This window comes from Diuraphis noxia, unplaced genomic scaffold, assembly GCF_037042655.1.
Source record: "Diuraphis noxia isolate RWA-SAM2 unplaced genomic scaffold, SU_Dnox_SAM2 contig0003, whole genome shotgun sequence".
Classification (NCBI taxonomy): Eukaryota; Metazoa; Arthropoda; class Insecta; order Hemiptera; family Aphididae; genus Diuraphis; species Diuraphis noxia.
The window spans coordinates 73,005,431-73,024,129 of NW_028301713.1; the positions used below are offsets into that span (position 1 = coordinate 73,005,431).

Genomic DNA, 18,699 nt, shown 5'->3' on the forward strand with positions numbered 1-18,699 from the left:
GACCATTGGATGTGGTATGGTACGGTGGGGGTTATTTTTATTTGTAGGATTTTGAGTTTTGAGAACACGTGTTTTGTGTATGAGTAGAAAGGATATGTTGCTAAAATTCCCGGATGTCACCCATCCCTGAGCTAGCGTTTGCGGCCAGTATGTTTTCGCAGATTGAGCGTTTGACCGCGACTCACCAAGCCACACACAATTCATTTCATTTCATAAATTAGCGAAATATATTTTATTTAATTTTTTTAATTTTGTAGTCTATAATATAGGAATATGCCAATAACAAAATTAGTTAAAATTATTAAAAATTACTTATTTAAATATTTTATATAAAAATTATTATCAAACTGCATTTTAAGAAAATCGTCAGTTTTTAAAAGAGGAAACATAAGGAAAAAAGATTTACCTTCTCCATTTAGTGTCAATGAAAATATAGCGTTAGATCCCATATCTCGATCAATTGTTCTAACAGGTGCATTTAATTCTACGAGTGTACCGACGTCACAATTTTCCAACACTGATCCTTCGTAGTGAGTTTTTTGAAATTCGGGTGCGTTATCATTTTCATCGTCGACTATAATACGTATCTGGAAAATTGTCGCATGGTGGATACCAGTTTTTGTTTTCCGATCCGCAATGACCGTCAACTTGAAACTTTCTTTGGTTTCTCTATCCAAGCCAGACTTTGTGTATAAAACGCCATCTTCGGATACGGTAAATAACTCTCCATCATCCGGATCGGCAACTATAAAATTAGGCTTAGACATGGTTGATGAGTTCGAGAAATCAACATTCCATAGTCTTCCGATGGCAACACCAGGGAGATTCTCACGAACTCGAAACACTAGACTTATTGGATCTACGGTTCTGTAAATGTTTTAAATTTAAACACAAAATTATTTTAAAAACATAATTTATATTTATTTTGTATATGAAATTAAACGGTACATTACTTTGTTAACGTTTGACTAGAATCCGAGTAAACAATGTGAATAGTGACATTTGTCGAAATAATCAAATTTCGATTATCTGTTGCAACCGCTTCAAATTCATAATCGGTCCGATCAAAATTCGAAATCCCCTCAACGACCGATATCGTGCCAGTTTTCTCTTCCACAGCAAATGGAACTAAAATTTAAAAAAGTTACATATAAACAATGCACATGTAAGTACGATGATTTTCACTTGAGGGCAATTACCTCCTTCTTGATAGGTGTGAAGTAAATCGTAATCGATATTAGGATTTTCTGAAACTATTCGGACTTGACCTACGCTCGTGCCGACTGGCACGTCACTTCCAACCCAAAATTCATATGGAGCGTTGACAAAATCAGGATTGATCACTTCTGTAAATCATAAAATATTTATTTTATACAAGGAAAAAAAAATTGTTATTTTTATAAGAAAAGTTTACCTTCTGTAACAATTGTGATTGTAACAACAGCTAAAGAATACTTCATTTCTTTTGGATCGATTGGCTGGTCAGACGCGTTTACTATTATTGTATGTTTGCCCAGATTTATCGGCGCTTCGTTCGCAAACACTTCGCCAGTGTCAGGATTGATTGCGAAAAGTTCCGATTCATTGTTTGGTGAATACGATATCCTGTAAACCACACGCCCGTTATCTCCATCGTCCGGGTCAATAGCTTCAACCTAAGTTTAAAAAAACACAATGGATTTTTTATTTATTCTCATAAAATAATCAATATAATATAATATAACAAAATTATTTTCAAATATTTTGAGACTAAAGTAGTGAAAGTATTAAAATCAAATATATCGAATGCATTATATCTAATTTATAGATGACCACTATGATAGTAGTTAATGTTATATATTATTATTTGTTTATCTGTTCAACTGAAAACTGTTAAAGAAATCAGAAATAATATACCTAAGGTCGAGAATGAAATGGAATGATGTAGTGAAGAAGGATGTATAAAAGCTGATAGGATGAACTAATTATTGGAAAGTACGATCATCTGACCCGAATGGAAGACTGAATGTATATTGGAATGGTCCTAGGTTAATACCCCCTCACCATCTAAATAAATTAAATTTACCTTTCCAATCGTTGATCCTATAGGGCTATCAACTCTTGTCTTGAATGAATATTGGTTGTTTGGCACAAACGTTGGGCTGTTGTCGTTGACATCGAGCAAGGTTATTTCAACGCTAACGAATGCGTCTCTGAAAATACGATAATACACACGTAAATATTATATTATTTACTGATTATTATTATTCGCTATGGTAGGTTAGTATGCTATTCGTTTTTATCGTTGCTTACCCAGTTTCTTTTTGTTGCATTACGAACGGTATTTTTTCCCGGGCGTATACTCGCAGAGAAAAGCTAGACTTCTGTTCTCGGTCCAACTTCGTGTGGTTTCGCACCGTTATCCAACCGGTCTTGCCGTCAATGGTGAACGCCTGACTGGGGTCCACTAAATGATAGACAAATTCACCATTGTCCCCTTGGTCTAGATCTGTTGCAACAACCCTCAACACGTTATAGCCGTTTGGTATGTTTTCGTATACGCTAACGTTGTAAGAATCGACTTCAAACTTTGGCTGGTTATCGTTCACATCGATCGCTTCGATTTCCACTTCAGCCATTGCATTTTTAGAAGGATTTTTCATATCAGTCGCTTGAATCTATAAATATTTTTAAATCAGACGATGTAACTAATGGAATTAATAATAGTAATATAATTTTACAAAACTATCAGTTAATAATTTTTTTGACTGATTTTCGTGAATACGTCTTATTATACAAAGAAAGTTAATTAAAATATAAAAATAACTATTAACGAATTTACAAATTTACTTTGAGCAAAAATATATTTGATGGAAGCAAATCTGCATCGATTTCCTTATCCAGGAACACTCTGCCAGACAACTGATCTATATGAAATACGTCGTCATCAAAGTCCGGTGACGTCAAAGAATACCTGATCGAAGCATTGAGAGCATTGTTATCGTAAAATGCGTGAATTGGTGGGTTGAATGGGATTTCTTGTAGAATTCGTCTGCCCTGTATGTTAACCATAATATGTTAAGATAAATTTTAAAAACAACAAAAAAATATTATAATATGTTAAAAAATCACTCACCGTTATTGGAAAATGCTCCTTGAATTGACTGTGATACACTTCACTCGTAAATTTCAGCACTCTGGATTCATCACGTTTCACTCGTACATCAACTATAGTACTGGCGTTCCTCGACGGAGATCCCTCGTCTTTTGCATATATTTCTAACAAGAATTGTTTATCTCCGCCATCAAAGTTGAGTGTCTCCTTAAGTACCACTGCCGCAGAACCATTTGCGTCCATTACCAACGAAAACTTTGCTTGAGACTTTGAAGCAGCGATTAAATATCGTACTTCTGAGTTTGGTGTAGATGGCTTGTCGGCGTCTAATGCCTTTATTCCCCGTACAACAGTTGTTCCTGTAAAATGTATTAACACTCAGTTGTTGCTTATAATAACATTACTTACTATAATAACTTTATGGATAATATAAAAACACATAATTACCAATAGGTGTGGATTCAGAAATGTCAGCACCATAAGGAGCATTTACGAAGAAGGGACTATTGTCATTCACATCGTCCACAAACGTAGTAATTACAACTGATGAGCTAACCTGCAGTCAAATTATCAAACCATTGGTTGTTAATATTGTGTTTAATAAGCAATAGTTCAATTTTCTTTAACTGATATGCCGAATGTTGAATAAAAATAATAACAAGAATATAGAAATATTTTCATAAATCGTAAAACTTATGTTTTCAGGTATTATAATCAGTGAGAAAATAATAATTACCGAAACATCTTCAACCCCACACACTAATTTGACTTTCAGTAACTCAATGGGATTTGGTCGGTCGACTAAGTCATCTAGTGATCGAGCTAATCTTAATGAAATCGTTGTCCTATTAATTGTACGGAATTTAAAATATGCAACGTCATCGTGCTGTAGAATAAATATTTCACACAAACAATAATTTTAGTTTTTACGCTATTTATATTTCCATATAACTATAATATGCATTGCTTACACTATCAATTGGTTGCAAACTGAGGTTTCTCCTTGGATGCACTTCGATCTGCATAACCTCAGAACCAACTGGTGTGGTTTCCGATAACCTGATAAATCTGAAGTGATTGTCGATGGGATAAAATTGGCAACCTATTATGACATATTAAATAATTTGTTTAGTCTAAACAATTAATTTCATTTAAATGTTTAAAATTGTAAGCACATTACATAAATATAGTAAATATTATTGGGTAGGTTATAAATATATTGCACAATTGTAAACTTGTAATATGTTAGATTAGGTTAACCTAACCTAACCTTGTAATATGCTGAAACATTTTAATATATTTAATAAAAAATAAATAAATATATTACGTACACATATCTTAAGTTTTTAATTTTACTATTTTATTTATACCAATAAATAATTTGTATTTATTTAAAAATGTTATCTTGTTATAATATGCTATATTATATAAAATTTAAAAAAATTATATAGTGACTAAAATACTGAATAAATGTATTTTCATACAGTCAGTATTATTTAAGTATATGTTTTAAGTTAAAAATACTTAGTAAATATACCCAATGCATGAGATTTATACCAATTAAAATTGCTCCCTAAACTCATATCTGATTGAAATCTTATCTGCTAAAAATTAATAGTGTTCGAATCTAAACGAATATTGATCCTTCAAAAATAAAATCATCCGATAATAAAACATAATGTGAATAAATATAATTCTGGTGTAAATATAAAATAATGAAATATAAATGTAAATAATAATGACCACAGAGAAGTATTTAAAGTTTTATTTCATAAATAAGTGAATACATAGTTTATTTTATTTTATTTATTTATTGAGAATAAGGCTTCAACAGCTAGAATATTAGCCTGCGATTGTAGATACAATATTATTAATGGATACTTTAGTTATGATTGTATGTTACACGATTACAGATTAAGTGAAACAGTATTATATATTTACATTATATTTGGTATTGAATTTTATTATGTATAGGTACTTTATAAATTAAAATATTATTTTTTTTTAATATAAGAAAGAAATAAACGTGACACATACCTAAAATGGTTAATGGATACATAGTTCTGACGCCAACGCCTGAGAGAAAATATGTAGTGTGAGTAGTTAATAACTTATTTAAAGTCAATGTGACGCGATAGAGTGTGGTTTCGGTCTAAATAAATTTAGGCACGGTAATAGGAGGCAAAAAGCAATTACTATATAGATCAGCTCAAATAAAATAGACCATTTTTTTCTTCTGACATTGAATAGATGTATTACATCGTCCGATTCCATTGAAGTACAACAATCCAGAATTGTATTATATTTATTGTTATATAATACCTACCAACATACAGCGTAAACAATATTCAGCAGAACAAACTAGATAAAAAATACATCATATTCACATATGTGTAGTAATAATATATAACAAAGTATAACAATCGATTAATAGTGCTGATCAGAAGGTTCATGATAAAAAGTGTAATAATTCAATTATGATTAAAAACCAATCGTTTCTTTTGTATTATTTCGGTGTCAGTAGTAATATTAATTGTAATATATATTCATAATTTTCATTTGAGTGTGTTTATTGATATTATCACTTCTCATTATTTATATAGTTATTATACATAGACATAATATATGTTATTGTCATACAGTAAGGTACCATAAGTGTCGATATTTAGTAATGAATACTCTTTATTAAATAATTATATTTCACAAGTGATCAAAACCCAGCCACTACGAAATACAATTAAACGTGTTTTTTTAAATTAAGCTTATTTATTTCATATATTTTTAATAATCGATTACAATATAAGTTTGTATGAAAAGTTGTTGAAGTAAATAATAAATATGCATTTAAATATGTGAATAAATATATATGAAACTAATGGTCTAGATACCAAGTTAACTATGATCAATAAAAAAAAAAACTTCGTTTGTATACATATCAAAACAATGCATACATAATAAATGCAAATATAATATTAATCAAAGTGAATGGTAAACACTAAAATAATGTTTAAATAAGTATTATTATTCTCTGAGACTTATATAAGACTAAAAACGTTGTTATAAGCTATGGTGGGAACTTAGCATCAAACATAGGTGAAAAGTCTTTTAAATGTTATGTGCGTGTGACAAGTGGTTTGCCTACACAAACGACATGAAACATAAAAGTTCATTATCAAGCAGTGAGTTTGCAAAAAGTCGATTTTGTAAAAGTTTGTTAAAAATACGCGGTCTATCAGGTGAGTTTGAAGCGTAGTATGAACATGATGGTTTTTGAAATCGGGACAGTCTGTAGACGTGACATCGGCCAAAATACCATATTTTCAATTTTTATTATTTTATTTTTTATTCAATAGTACATAATAGTCAAATGTATAATGCTGGTATATTTGCCAGCAATAATCTTCCATATGCAATCGACTCTCATTTTATGTACCTATACTATCTACTGCCTTAATGTTCAAACGTATAGTTAAAAATTATGTGTTGTTACAAAAATGACGTAAATATAATACATTATTGTGTTCAGTTTTTAAACGAGAAAATTATAATCTATTTTATAATATAATTAGTAAATCGCCTCACGTTTTTATAATGCATAAAATTATAAAGTGTAAATAATCGTTTGGTAACACTCAGACACATTTTATGACGAATTTATAATAACTAGAATGACACGTTATGGCGTAATAATTAATAGTGTATGCGTAAATAAAATTTAATATGTAAATAAATATTAGATCCTTCATTTTAGACATAATATAATATTACTATACATTTATCAGGGGTGGCCAATATGAATACGTCCACGAGCCCCATGGATAAATACAAAAGATCCAAAATGTTTAAAAATACATTTTATAATTTTTAAAATTTTATTGTTAGTAAATAAACATTGGTTTTTATTTTTAATTTTAATTTTTGATAAGAAGCAAACCGCAAACGATTATGACCGCAAATTGGCCACCCCTGCTATATAAATTACCCGACTCCTCTGTAGTTAAAATAAATCTATCTACACCAGTCTATTAATGTTTATATTTTAACATCAGTAAAATTGAAGTATATAATATTATAATTCCTTATTGACACAGTCACAAAAATGATTACTTTTATAGCTTGCCAATTATTATTAATGCTGGTTATGGTTCTGTATTGTGTGGAGGAGGAAAAGATGAAGTAAGTAGGATAATATTAATAATCTCCATAAACTGATTTTATTTTATTTTAAATATTATTCGTTTTATAATAATAAATAAAAGTGTAAAACATCTGCTGATATATCTCTGTGGAAACATCAACATCAACAAAATAATTTCATTCCAAAAAAGCTACTCAGATTACACATCACTACTGTTCTGGGCTATCAACAAATATATACTGTGTTGTATTAGCTACCAGAAGATAGTAAATATTATCACAAATCTGTTCTCCATGGAGTTCAGCACACGATTCGTAATACCGAAGACGTACGATTGGATGTCCATCTTCGACGGCAAGACGATCGTGTTAACGGCGATGCGCATGGTCGAGTTCCACTTGGGTGCTGCTCGTGTCGTCGTGTCAGATCTTCCTGGGCCGTGGATCGCTCAGCGGGCAGTGTCCGTCACGTCGACCATATCGTCGTTTATGGATGATCTGAAGGGCGTCATGCGTTTCTTCTCCGCGGTCGGTGACGACGAATCGGCTGACGTTAGGATACTGGTCACGAGTGCCGACTTCGATTCGATGACTGCCAACGGTCAGCAAGTGTTGAACGACTTGCAGCGTGCCGCTAATGTAGTGGTAAATGGTTACGAAGAGTACCCGTTAATCGGCGAGACAGCTGTTCACGTTGTCGGCCGACCTCCAGCGGTCGTGAACTTTGCAAGTTTGTTGAATGAGTTGTCGCTATCTCATGAGACCGTGGTCATGTCAGCTCGTCGTAGACCGACAACGAATCCACATTGCGACCGCCGGTTTAGATCCGACTTACCCTTTTCGAGTACCCGTTCGACGTGTTCGGCGTGTCACGTCGTCCCCGAAGCTTATCAAACTATTTTCACGACCCAAAACCGTAGAATACACTTCGAGGTCAATCATCACTGGACTATCGATTCGGCATGTGATGGCCCGAAGTAGAAACCAGGACATAATATACAAAGCGACATTGGACGCATGTACATGGGGAAGATCCTGATAAATCATTCATTCATTTTTTTTTTCATATTTTCCCAATTTATATAGCACCCTCCCTCTCCACTTATAAATGAGGGAATTATTCAAACGGAACCGTGCTTATCAGGAAAATAATTATTCGAGGGAAACGTATTTCAAAAGAATGATATAATAAAGGAATGGTATTTTCAAGGATTAATTAATTATTCTCGGAATGCTATTTCTCTTAACAGAATTAATTAAGAAAAATATAAATCAGTAAAATAATAACGTAGAACCGTATTTTTCATAAATACGAGTACATTTAACGTATTTTTCAGGTATGCAGTCCTGAACGATATTTTCCTAATTTATACTATAATTCGCGGGCTTGGATCCAAAAGGTTCTATATGAACTTTTTATGAAATTCACTTTTTTCGTTATAGGTATAGGCTATGAATTGTACCACGCTTTTTTCTAGCTTGTAAGGAGTTCAATAGGTACCTACGTTAAGAATCAAAAAATTTCTATCCAACTTCAAAATAATATTATTGAGAAACATAATATATAAAACTTTATTTAATTTATTTTATGTCAGAACAAAAAGGTTCTATCTAATTCTAAAACTATTTTATTAGGAACAAAAAGTTCTATACTTGATTTTTAATACCACGCGTACAATAATTTGTACAATAATAATATGATGACACAATAATTATTGTGAATTCACAATTCCGTTACAACGCGTCGCGACGCCGTGGTCCGCCGACACGCGGTGTAGTACAAGTAATGTTATAAATAAACATAAAGTTATGTATTTATTATATCATAATATATTTATAGTGGGTATAATAAAATTATGGAATATTCCACTGTACTACGTTCGTACATTTCGTTATCATACAAAGTTTATATTATTATTAAATATTAATAGTGTTATGTTTATAATAATAATACAGTTTTAATAATATTTTGATTCATATTATACCTACTCGGTCCGGAAAATTGTTTTATTAAAGATTAAAGAATAATATTACTTAATATAATATGTTGTACAATAATAATATTTTTATGCACACACTATACCGTGATCAAGTGTGAATAGCTACAAATATTTCTTATTTTAAATTTATTTAATGGCGATTTGTTATATATTCTAATCACCTATAATGATTCACGTCCGTTTCCGTACCTATATAAAATCAATGTATATTTTAATTGCAATATTGTTCAAGATGAGAATTTTTTTTCATACAATTGTTTAAATTTTAAACAGAAAAATTAAAAACGTACAGAAGGCTAAAACCTTCTATGAAGGAATAAGCCCACAACCAACTTATTATGCCGATACCTACACGTATATATCGGTAATCGGTATAATATAAAATGTAGGTACCTACGATCATTATTTACAGAACATCCACGGGGATTTAAACATTAAATCCATTAATATCCTTCCTCCTAGGCAGAGTCACTCATCATTGACAACTGACAAGTATATTAGTAAAAGATTATATGCGTTTTTCGTCATTGTGTCTAATAATATACATAGCAATACTTTTTAGGTACAGGCTCGCAGTTTAGCTGAAAGTGGTATAATAAAATATTATATTTTGACTTGCCTTTCAGTTTAACTTATATTACGTCTTTAGGCTAAGTAATAAATCTTTTTTTAATAAATTAAAAATTAAAAATTTTGGACAATATTTTTATTCTAACAGTTACGAATCTTAAGTAAACGTGCATTAGATCTTAAAATTCAACCACTGCAGTGTAGTTATAAATAATACGTTTGGTATTAAATGTACCTAATTAATTATATACGTCATTATAATAGTACCTATTTAGATGATAGAAATTTAAAAAAATATGTCTGTAAAAATTGTTGTTCTTCATTAGTGATTTTGAGTTTTGAAAGTAGACATGAAATATCATTATCTAATATCTGTTGAAACCCAAATGTTTATTTGTATTTATTTTTAAAGGCTAAGATTCTAATTGATCATAAAATGTTATTTTACGTCAAAATGTAGGAATTATTCTATATTATGTTAAATATTATTTCAGAATTTAATATTGTGGCAAGAATGTAACTGATCACTCAAAGATAATACAATATAGAAATTTGACATCTGAGTTGTTTATCAACACTCATGTAAATTCTCAATGTAATATATAGAGTCTCTTTTCGTTCCTATGTCATCTGACATCTATACTGTAAAACCATTTAATTTTAGTTTCTACGTCAAAGGCAAAATAACAAAATTCACTTAATAAACTAATAAAGTAATAAACAATTTTATTTTCTATTAGTTCACGTTGATGAGTAAAAAGGCTACACGCTGTAGGTAACTTTTATATTACTTTCATTATGTACCTCTTTTATGTATAAAATCTCAAATTGGATTAAACTTAAACTCATTGCTCAGACCGTGTTTTTATATAATGTACTCAGACTACACGTGTGATTAAATTTTACGCAACACAAATATTAATTACCTAGAACATTTTTATGGGGGTGGTTTCCGATGTAAAAGTGAATATCCTTGGTGCATTATAAAGGTCAAAAGTAAAATTAACATTTCCCAACAGTTTTCAAAAAAATCGAGAAAAACAAAAAAAAAATTGACAGAAAAACGGGAATTTTTACGCAAAACCAGTTTTCGACCAAATCGATTTTTTTATATGGTTGTAATTCAAAAACTAATCACTGTAAATACTTTTGAGGTTTATTATAGACAACTGAAATTTTCAATTTTTCTGAAAATCTTTTTTTGAAGTGTCGATAAAATTGTTTTGGCCCTATCAAAATATTTGAAAATTTAATACAAAGTTTCTCATAAGTTATCCTTATTGTGATTAAAAAATTATAAGAATACATAGGCACAATTTTTTTTATAAGTGTTCATAGTTCAAATTTTTACGAAATCTGTCGAAAACGCGAAAATTTGCAAGTAATTTTGAAGTTGAAAAATCATAAAAAATTTTGTGTTTATAACTAAGGATTAAAAATACAACACTAAGTTTTCCATTAGTTTTCCTTCAAGTAGTTATAATGAAAACTCGAAGCATCATTATAGGAAAAATTTTAAGTGCGTTTGAATTTTAAATTTTTACGAAACAGCGTAACGATAACGATTTATCCTCAAACGATTTTAAACATTTGTTATTATTCAAAAAGTATAAGTCGTAGATACTTGAAAATTTAACAGTTATTTAGATTGGCATTTTCTTTACATAATTTAATTTTCAAAATATTTTGACTTTTTTTGAGATATTTATAGACAACTGAAAATTTTAATTTTTCTGAAAATTTTTTTTTGAAGTGTTGATAAATTTTTTTTGGCCAAATCAAAATACTTGGAAATTTAATACAAAGTTCCTCATAAGTTATTCTTATAGTGATTATCAAAATTATAAGAATATATAGGCACAATTTTTTTTTATAAGCATTTAAAGTTCAAATTTTGACTAAATACGTAAAAATTACGGCAATGTTAAAATTATTTTAGATAGAAATTCATAAAAGTTTTTCTTTTTAATTCTAAAATTTGAGAATTAAATACAAGGCTCATAATATATTTTTACAATAGCAGTTGAAAAATAAAAGAAATATATAGCCACAATTTTTTTTTACAAGCATTCTAATTTTAATTTTGACAACATACGTAAAAATCACGAAAATTCGCAAATTATTTTAAGCTAGAAATTTATAAAAAAAATTCTTTTTAAATCTAAGATTTGAAAATGTTTAATAATCCATAATATATCCTAGACAGATAAACCGTTTCCGTTCAGAATCGTTTTTCGTATACAATGATACCTATCATTGCATTCAAATTTAATCTACCCTAGTCAGAGGTCCACCCCACCCACTAATGTACAGCAGAGCGATACCCAATTACCTGCTTTTTTTATTTATTATAAATGTCCAAGTGCAATAAATTCATAACGAAACATTTTATAATTCTTACCTATTTACGTTTTAAATTCTTAGTGGAGCAATGAATGTTTTTAGTATTATTTGTGTGTGCTTGTTTGAATATATATATGGTTTTTAGGCTGGATACAACTTTTTTTTAACCTATATATTTTGAAAGGTTGATTTTAGTAACATATTTTGCTTATAAAAACCCAAATACACACTAAAAAGCAAAAATAACAAAATTAAAATAAATTGCTAACATTTTATAGTACCATGCTACTTAAGTATATTTTTCTACTCCAGTATATCTTGATATAAAAAGAAAATTGAAAATTGAGAATATCTAATTAGTTCTACAACAGTTAAAGTAAAACGATTATCTAATTTCTCTCTAGATTTAGTAAATATAATAATTATAACCTGAAAAATTGAATTATTAGATTCGATATTTCGATAAAAAAAAATATATGCATATATATTTAATAACTAGTTATGTATGTGTGCGATATGAGCTCATGAGATTAATGTTAGACACTTATTGGATAATCATCGACTACCTAATTTAAATCTTAAAAAAAAATAACTCATGTCTACACATTTTACCATCATGATATTTATTGCTTCTTACGTTTAATTTTATTACATCATAAGGTACATAATACCTATAATCAAAGATTCAAAGATAGGTCATTTAACTTTAAATTTATATTTTTATTTACGGCCACCAGCACATTTCGATAAATCACGTTTCTACGCGAGTTATTGTGACCTATATATAAGTATATAACCATATTAAAAGTAACGCCTTCAAAATCAAGTGCCATTTTATATATATTTATATTCTGTACCTATGTACACTTTATAAGAGTATTATTTAAGTCTTATGGCCTATGGGATAGTTTGTCTTCCACCCACGTCAAAATCCCGTTTAATTCAATTGCACAAAGTGTTTTTGATACTATACTAAATACATTTACGCCCATTCTGACCTAGATCAACTTTGGTACACGTAAGTTAATAGTATACAAATTAACAAAAAAACTTTATATTATTATTATAATATAGTAATATTTTAGTTAATTCTAACTATTTTATTTGGACAACAATCATTAAAAAGAATGTCAAAATAAAATCAAAAATATTTTAAGCACTTATTATTTCAAAAATAACATTTTACCGTTTGAAATTCCAAGTCAGGTACAATTTTAATATGTTATAAATTGTCCTCATTTTTGTCATCCTTATAATAATGTATTTCTCGATTAATCTGCAGTTATATTTCACAACATATTTACTTTTAGTTTAATAATAGTACTAAAAAATAATAATATTTAAAAACTTGAAAATATCGATGTTCAAAGGTTTAAAATATGTAGACATCACCAGACATATTATTATGTTTATTGCGAATTTAAACTATAGACAAACCTGTGAAGTTTTTCGACGCTCGAGCGTCCATAACCTTTAATGACGCACATTAATATTACATTACCATATTATACATTCATGATTCTAGATTATTCAATGACGCATTTTTCGGTTTTCGATTAATAAAATCGATCTCGAAGTGTATTATAATACAAAACCTGACAAAAATATTATATTATGAAATTTTTAGAGTAAGGAGGTATTTATAATTACCAAGAACTCTTTTAAAAACTTTTCTTAAAACAACGCATGCAAATATATCAAAAATATGGGCATACAACGATCAAATAATATAACATTATAAATTCGTATAATTAAAAATAACAATTTTTTTTTTTTATAATAATATCAATTTTTTATATACTATAATGTTTAATAAATCTTATTTACTAGGGTAAAGTTTTAAAAAATGTTCTTTGAAATCTACAATTTAAGAAAAATTATTTATCACAGTGAATACAGTTTACAAAATGCAACCTATAAACGAACTATTTAATATACAATTTATATTATAATTTAATACAACTGTTATACCAAATGGATTAACGATTTATTTTTCTATCTGAAAGTCCAAACTAAAAAAATATGAAAAATCCAATAACCACCTATAATTATTCAAATAACTTTTAATACATAACTAGTTATTAAATATATATGCATACATTTCTTTTTATCGAAATATTGAATTATTGAATGTAATAACACAAATAAAATACGAATACGATATCTGCTATGTATTAATATGTATAGGTAAACCATTGTCAATAGAACTCGCCCGTTGTACGTACGATGGCGCAGGAAGGCTTACGAGACACAATCGGCGAAAAAAAATTCCTCAACTCTTCTATGAGAGTGGCTGTGGCGATAACGGAGTAGACGGTGGTGGAGGCGTCGTCGTCGACATTTTGTTTTGTAAATCAATAATATCGCGTAACGCACACGGTCGTGTGAATTTCCCTGGCGCCACACACACGCTCGAGCTGATCAATTCATTTATTATGTATGTTGTGTACCTGTACATTGATAATATACTATTATGTTTTTGTTATCAATTTATAATACCGTGTGTTATTTTAGCCACGAAAACAATCGTTTCCATTGTCGGCGACCCCCACATGTCAGTGGACACGAGAATAATAATGTATAGTGATACGATATTACAGTAGGTATTATATTATGATATATTATTATTGTTATTAATTTATTATAATTTATACTCATTGTGATGACGCTGAAGCAGTAGATTGGTTGAGATTGAGTCCCGGGAGGATTATGCAAGTGAAATCAACAACAACAAAATCATACACTGTAATATGTATACGGATTATTCCGCGATCCACACATTAAGACATAATTATTATATATTATTATATCATGTTTACTGTCTTGGCTTTTTGATTATTATTATCATGATTATTTTAGAAAAGCGTTTTTTTAAATAATAATGACCATATTCATTCTCCTCCAAAAATGAGATACCGTTTTCCGCCACTGACCATTTTATTTAATAAGGGATTATGAATAAAAATAATGCTTATGTTTATTACAAAATATAATATAATAGTTATTACGAATAAACATTGAATTAAATACCTAAATGAGGAACTTATATCAACGATAATAAAATTCCAAAATGAATGAATACCTAACTGTAAAAAGAAAAAAATGAATATTCATTTTTTTCTTTTCTTTTTTTTTTTTTTTTTGGAGAAAGATCAACAGTGGAAGAATACAGTATATTATTTTGGAAGAAAATGGACCAGAAGAAGCAAACGAGTCCCCTTTTTATTAACATGGTTAAGTTGTTTCCATCATAGTCTTACATGCTAAAGCGAAGTAGGTATCTGCAACACTTGTTACATTTGACTCGTTTGATATGTCTAAATGATCAGATTGCTTAGTAGTTTAACGAAAAATATTTGAGAGTCAATTGAGATTAATGTTTAATTTCTGGTTTTAACGGAACCTTTTTAAACACAGCCATTTATATGGTAGTTTTGATTAAGAGATTTTTGCGATTTATTTTGTACTATATTATATACCAACGCGCTTTAGCGATGATACGAAGAAAAAAGAAAAACTTGAATTGTTTGGATAATGTAATTTTTCATTTTTAAGTTATCAACACTTTTGTAATAGTTCCATATTGCCATACCAAAAAAGGTAAATTAAAATTACTATAAAATATGCAAATCTCAACCATAAAGTTACAAAAAAAAAAAAAAATGCACCTTTCGCTAAAATGCCACCCGGAGCGATCACCCCATTAATACGCCTCTAGTCACATCCCTTATTACTCGCATGCATAAATAACAATTATTATAAAAATATAACTATATAGATTAAGTAGAACGTAGATGAACTATAGGCGACGGCGCGTATCGCCATACTGTTTTTTTTTTTTTCATTTCAAGTTGTTCGCAATGTTTTCCATATTATAATATTACGTAACAAAATTTCCGCCTCGTTCACACGCATTCGTACACATTTAAAATTCGTTTATTGTCTTAACTCCAAATGTTTTTAATGTTCAATATATTTGAAATGTCATTTTTACTTGAGACTCGACAAGTAATTATTTTATTACTACTATATATTATTAATCATAATTAGAATGGCTCCAAAAAAATTATAAGAAAAATACAAATGTAAGGGGCTATTTTAAGATATTATAATAGCGTGGTAAGATTTTAAATTAGTTTCGAATACTGAAGTCTGAAACTACGTTGTACTCAAAATAACTCCAAGAAATGGTTAATAATTGAGAATTAAATTGAACTGTTCATATCGCAATTGTATCACATTTTAATGTGGCTGATTTCAGAGCCTCCCATCCACCACCTCTCACCATTATAAAACGATTTCATCTAAGAATCGATCATATTGTTATACACTTATTTTCCAAGTATATATATTAGTGCATTTAAAACAATTTTATTCAATACATATTTTGAAATTTTTAACACGTTACACATTTAAAATGATAATAAAAATTACATAAATATTTGTTTAATGATCAACCATATTTTTAATTAGAAGCAGAAACTTATTTAACTGAAAAACCTGAGTTTTTTATAAAAATGTATAGACAGTATTGTAAATATACGTGGTAATTCAAACTGGGAACATGATTTTTTCAAAAATAAGAAAATTCACTTGGGAAATTAGTGTTAAGCCATGTAAATAAATCGCACTTAGCGGTTATATAAGAACGATGAGAAAAATCTGATTCGCTCGCGTACACTCCAAATTATATAATTGGTATATATATAGGTACCTTGTGTCCATAAATATACAACAAATCCGATCGCATATCGTCCTGGACGTTGTTGCTTTCACCAGACCTATCCGATTTATCAGTCACTTATGGTAGAAACATTTTTTATCAGTTACAAGCATATAGATATTTACAGTGGAGTGGATTTTTTCTTTTCATTTGACGTAACGCCTTTACGTTTGTGACGATGCTTTCAAAAAAGTCAACATAGTTGGGTTATACGTATTACAATTATTATCAATAATAGATCGTCATTCCGAGAATAAAAATATCCATCGCAGAACTGATATACCTTTGAGGCTTGGAAAATAATATTATGTTTTGTACAAAATTCGTATTTAAAATATTATGCTATTATATTATATTGCTAATTATTATAATTTCTATTGTTTATAAGGTTCTTATTTAGTTTTCATAAAGATTGAGTGGTATGCTGCAATTAGAAAACTGTGTTATAAAACAAACTCCAAAAGTCGTCATCAGATTCGATATATGTCGTCATGTCGATATGTCGATATGTACCATTATAATGCATATAGTATATATATATATATATATATATATGTTATAACACCATGTTATTACACTGACTGCAGTTTTTGTTACCTAGTTGTTCATTTTTTTTTTTTTTGTTCGGGAATTTTTTTATCAAAAGTTTTCAAAATAATGTTTGCGCTGCAATTTTGGACATTTTTTCTCCGCCGATATCGCGTTAATATTGCGCACGTATTTTTCAACGCGACTACTTCCGAGTTCTTCAGTTGTATCGACGATGGAGTCACACAGGCTACGAGAAAATCACCCATTGTTGTATAATAAATACATATAATATATACGCCGGCTGTAGTGTTCGAACGAGAGTAAAAGTGTGTCTATGTGGCGCTATTGTCGTGTGTCTTACGCTTATACCTATCGGTATGGTAACCGGGCGAGTCTCTACAGCGGACTACGTGAACCGTATTTCCCGTGTTAGGTGGCAGGCACACATTTATTTGTTTTGTGTGTGTATAGGCGCAAGCGATCGATCGGAAAATTTGCGTGTCCCGAGACCGTATATTACTGGAGTACGTCACATTTGGCACTTTTACTGCAGTGTTATTGTTACCGTCGATACAACACTACAATAGGCTGTGCGTGTGCGGCTAAACACTGTTATGCTATAAATCGCTGTGCCGACAATGAAATTGCGGTCGCTGTCGCGTAAGTATAATGCGCCAGTGATATACATACAGAGTATTATATATTTTGTATTTGTGTACTATGGTACAAAAATGAGATTTACGGTCGCGGCGGACCGGTTATTACGTCAAACTCGTCGCGGAGCGTGATGCATTAATTGCAGTCGCTGTCGCTTTTTAAAATATGCATTTTACCATCGAATCGACATTTTATCCAACGTACGAGTGCGTTACGACCCGGCTAGGAATTTACCGACGTTTGCAATGTTATAGTATAAAAATAGTAATAATAATATAAAAGCTTCTATAGACTCATTTTTTGCGAAATAGTGAAAAAAAAATATCACATTTTTATGATGTTTTCTTAGGCCTTTTTTATTGCAGGCTTTGGTAACGGTTCAAACATCTCAAGCGTTTAGACTCATTCAAGAGTTTATCCCTCCCCCACAATATTATCCGATCGATTCAAAATATGTGCTAGTATTTTTCAAATAAGCTTTCGAATTTTTTTAATGTATTACATCGTTAAGAATTAGATGTTATAAGCTTAAAATCATTCGGGAGACTAACTTCATGCAGCATCTCGATTACATTCGTTTTTTTTTTCATTTTTATCGATTCGAAAAATGTGTCAATTCTTGCTAAATCGATATTTTTAAATAA

General features: G+C 29.7%; 1 protein-coding gene across 1 annotated transcript in view; it reads right to left on the reverse strand.

Annotated features, from left to right (window-relative positions):
- The window catches only part of Cad89D (cadherin 89D), a 53,104-nt gene that overhangs the window by 6,203 nt on the left and 28,202 nt on the right, over positions 1-18,699 (reverse strand). The window contains exons 3-13 of the mRNA XM_015509244.2: positions 4,066-4,196; positions 3,831-3,980; positions 3,542-3,650; positions 3,116-3,453; positions 2,830-3,036; positions 2,293-2,657; positions 2,066-2,192; positions 1,415-1,655; positions 1,200-1,346; positions 954-1,128; positions 407-867 (exon numbers count right to left, since the gene is read on the reverse strand). Of these exons, the coding sequence (XP_015364730.2) occupies positions 407-867; positions 954-1,128; positions 1,200-1,346; positions 1,415-1,655; positions 2,066-2,192; positions 2,293-2,657; positions 2,830-3,036; positions 3,116-3,453; positions 3,542-3,650; positions 3,831-3,980; positions 4,066-4,196 (2,451 nt within the window). The remainder of the gene's footprint in view (positions 1-406; positions 868-953; positions 1,129-1,199; positions 1,347-1,414; positions 1,656-2,065; positions 2,193-2,292; positions 2,658-2,829; positions 3,037-3,115; positions 3,454-3,541; positions 3,651-3,830; positions 3,981-4,065; positions 4,197-18,699) is intronic.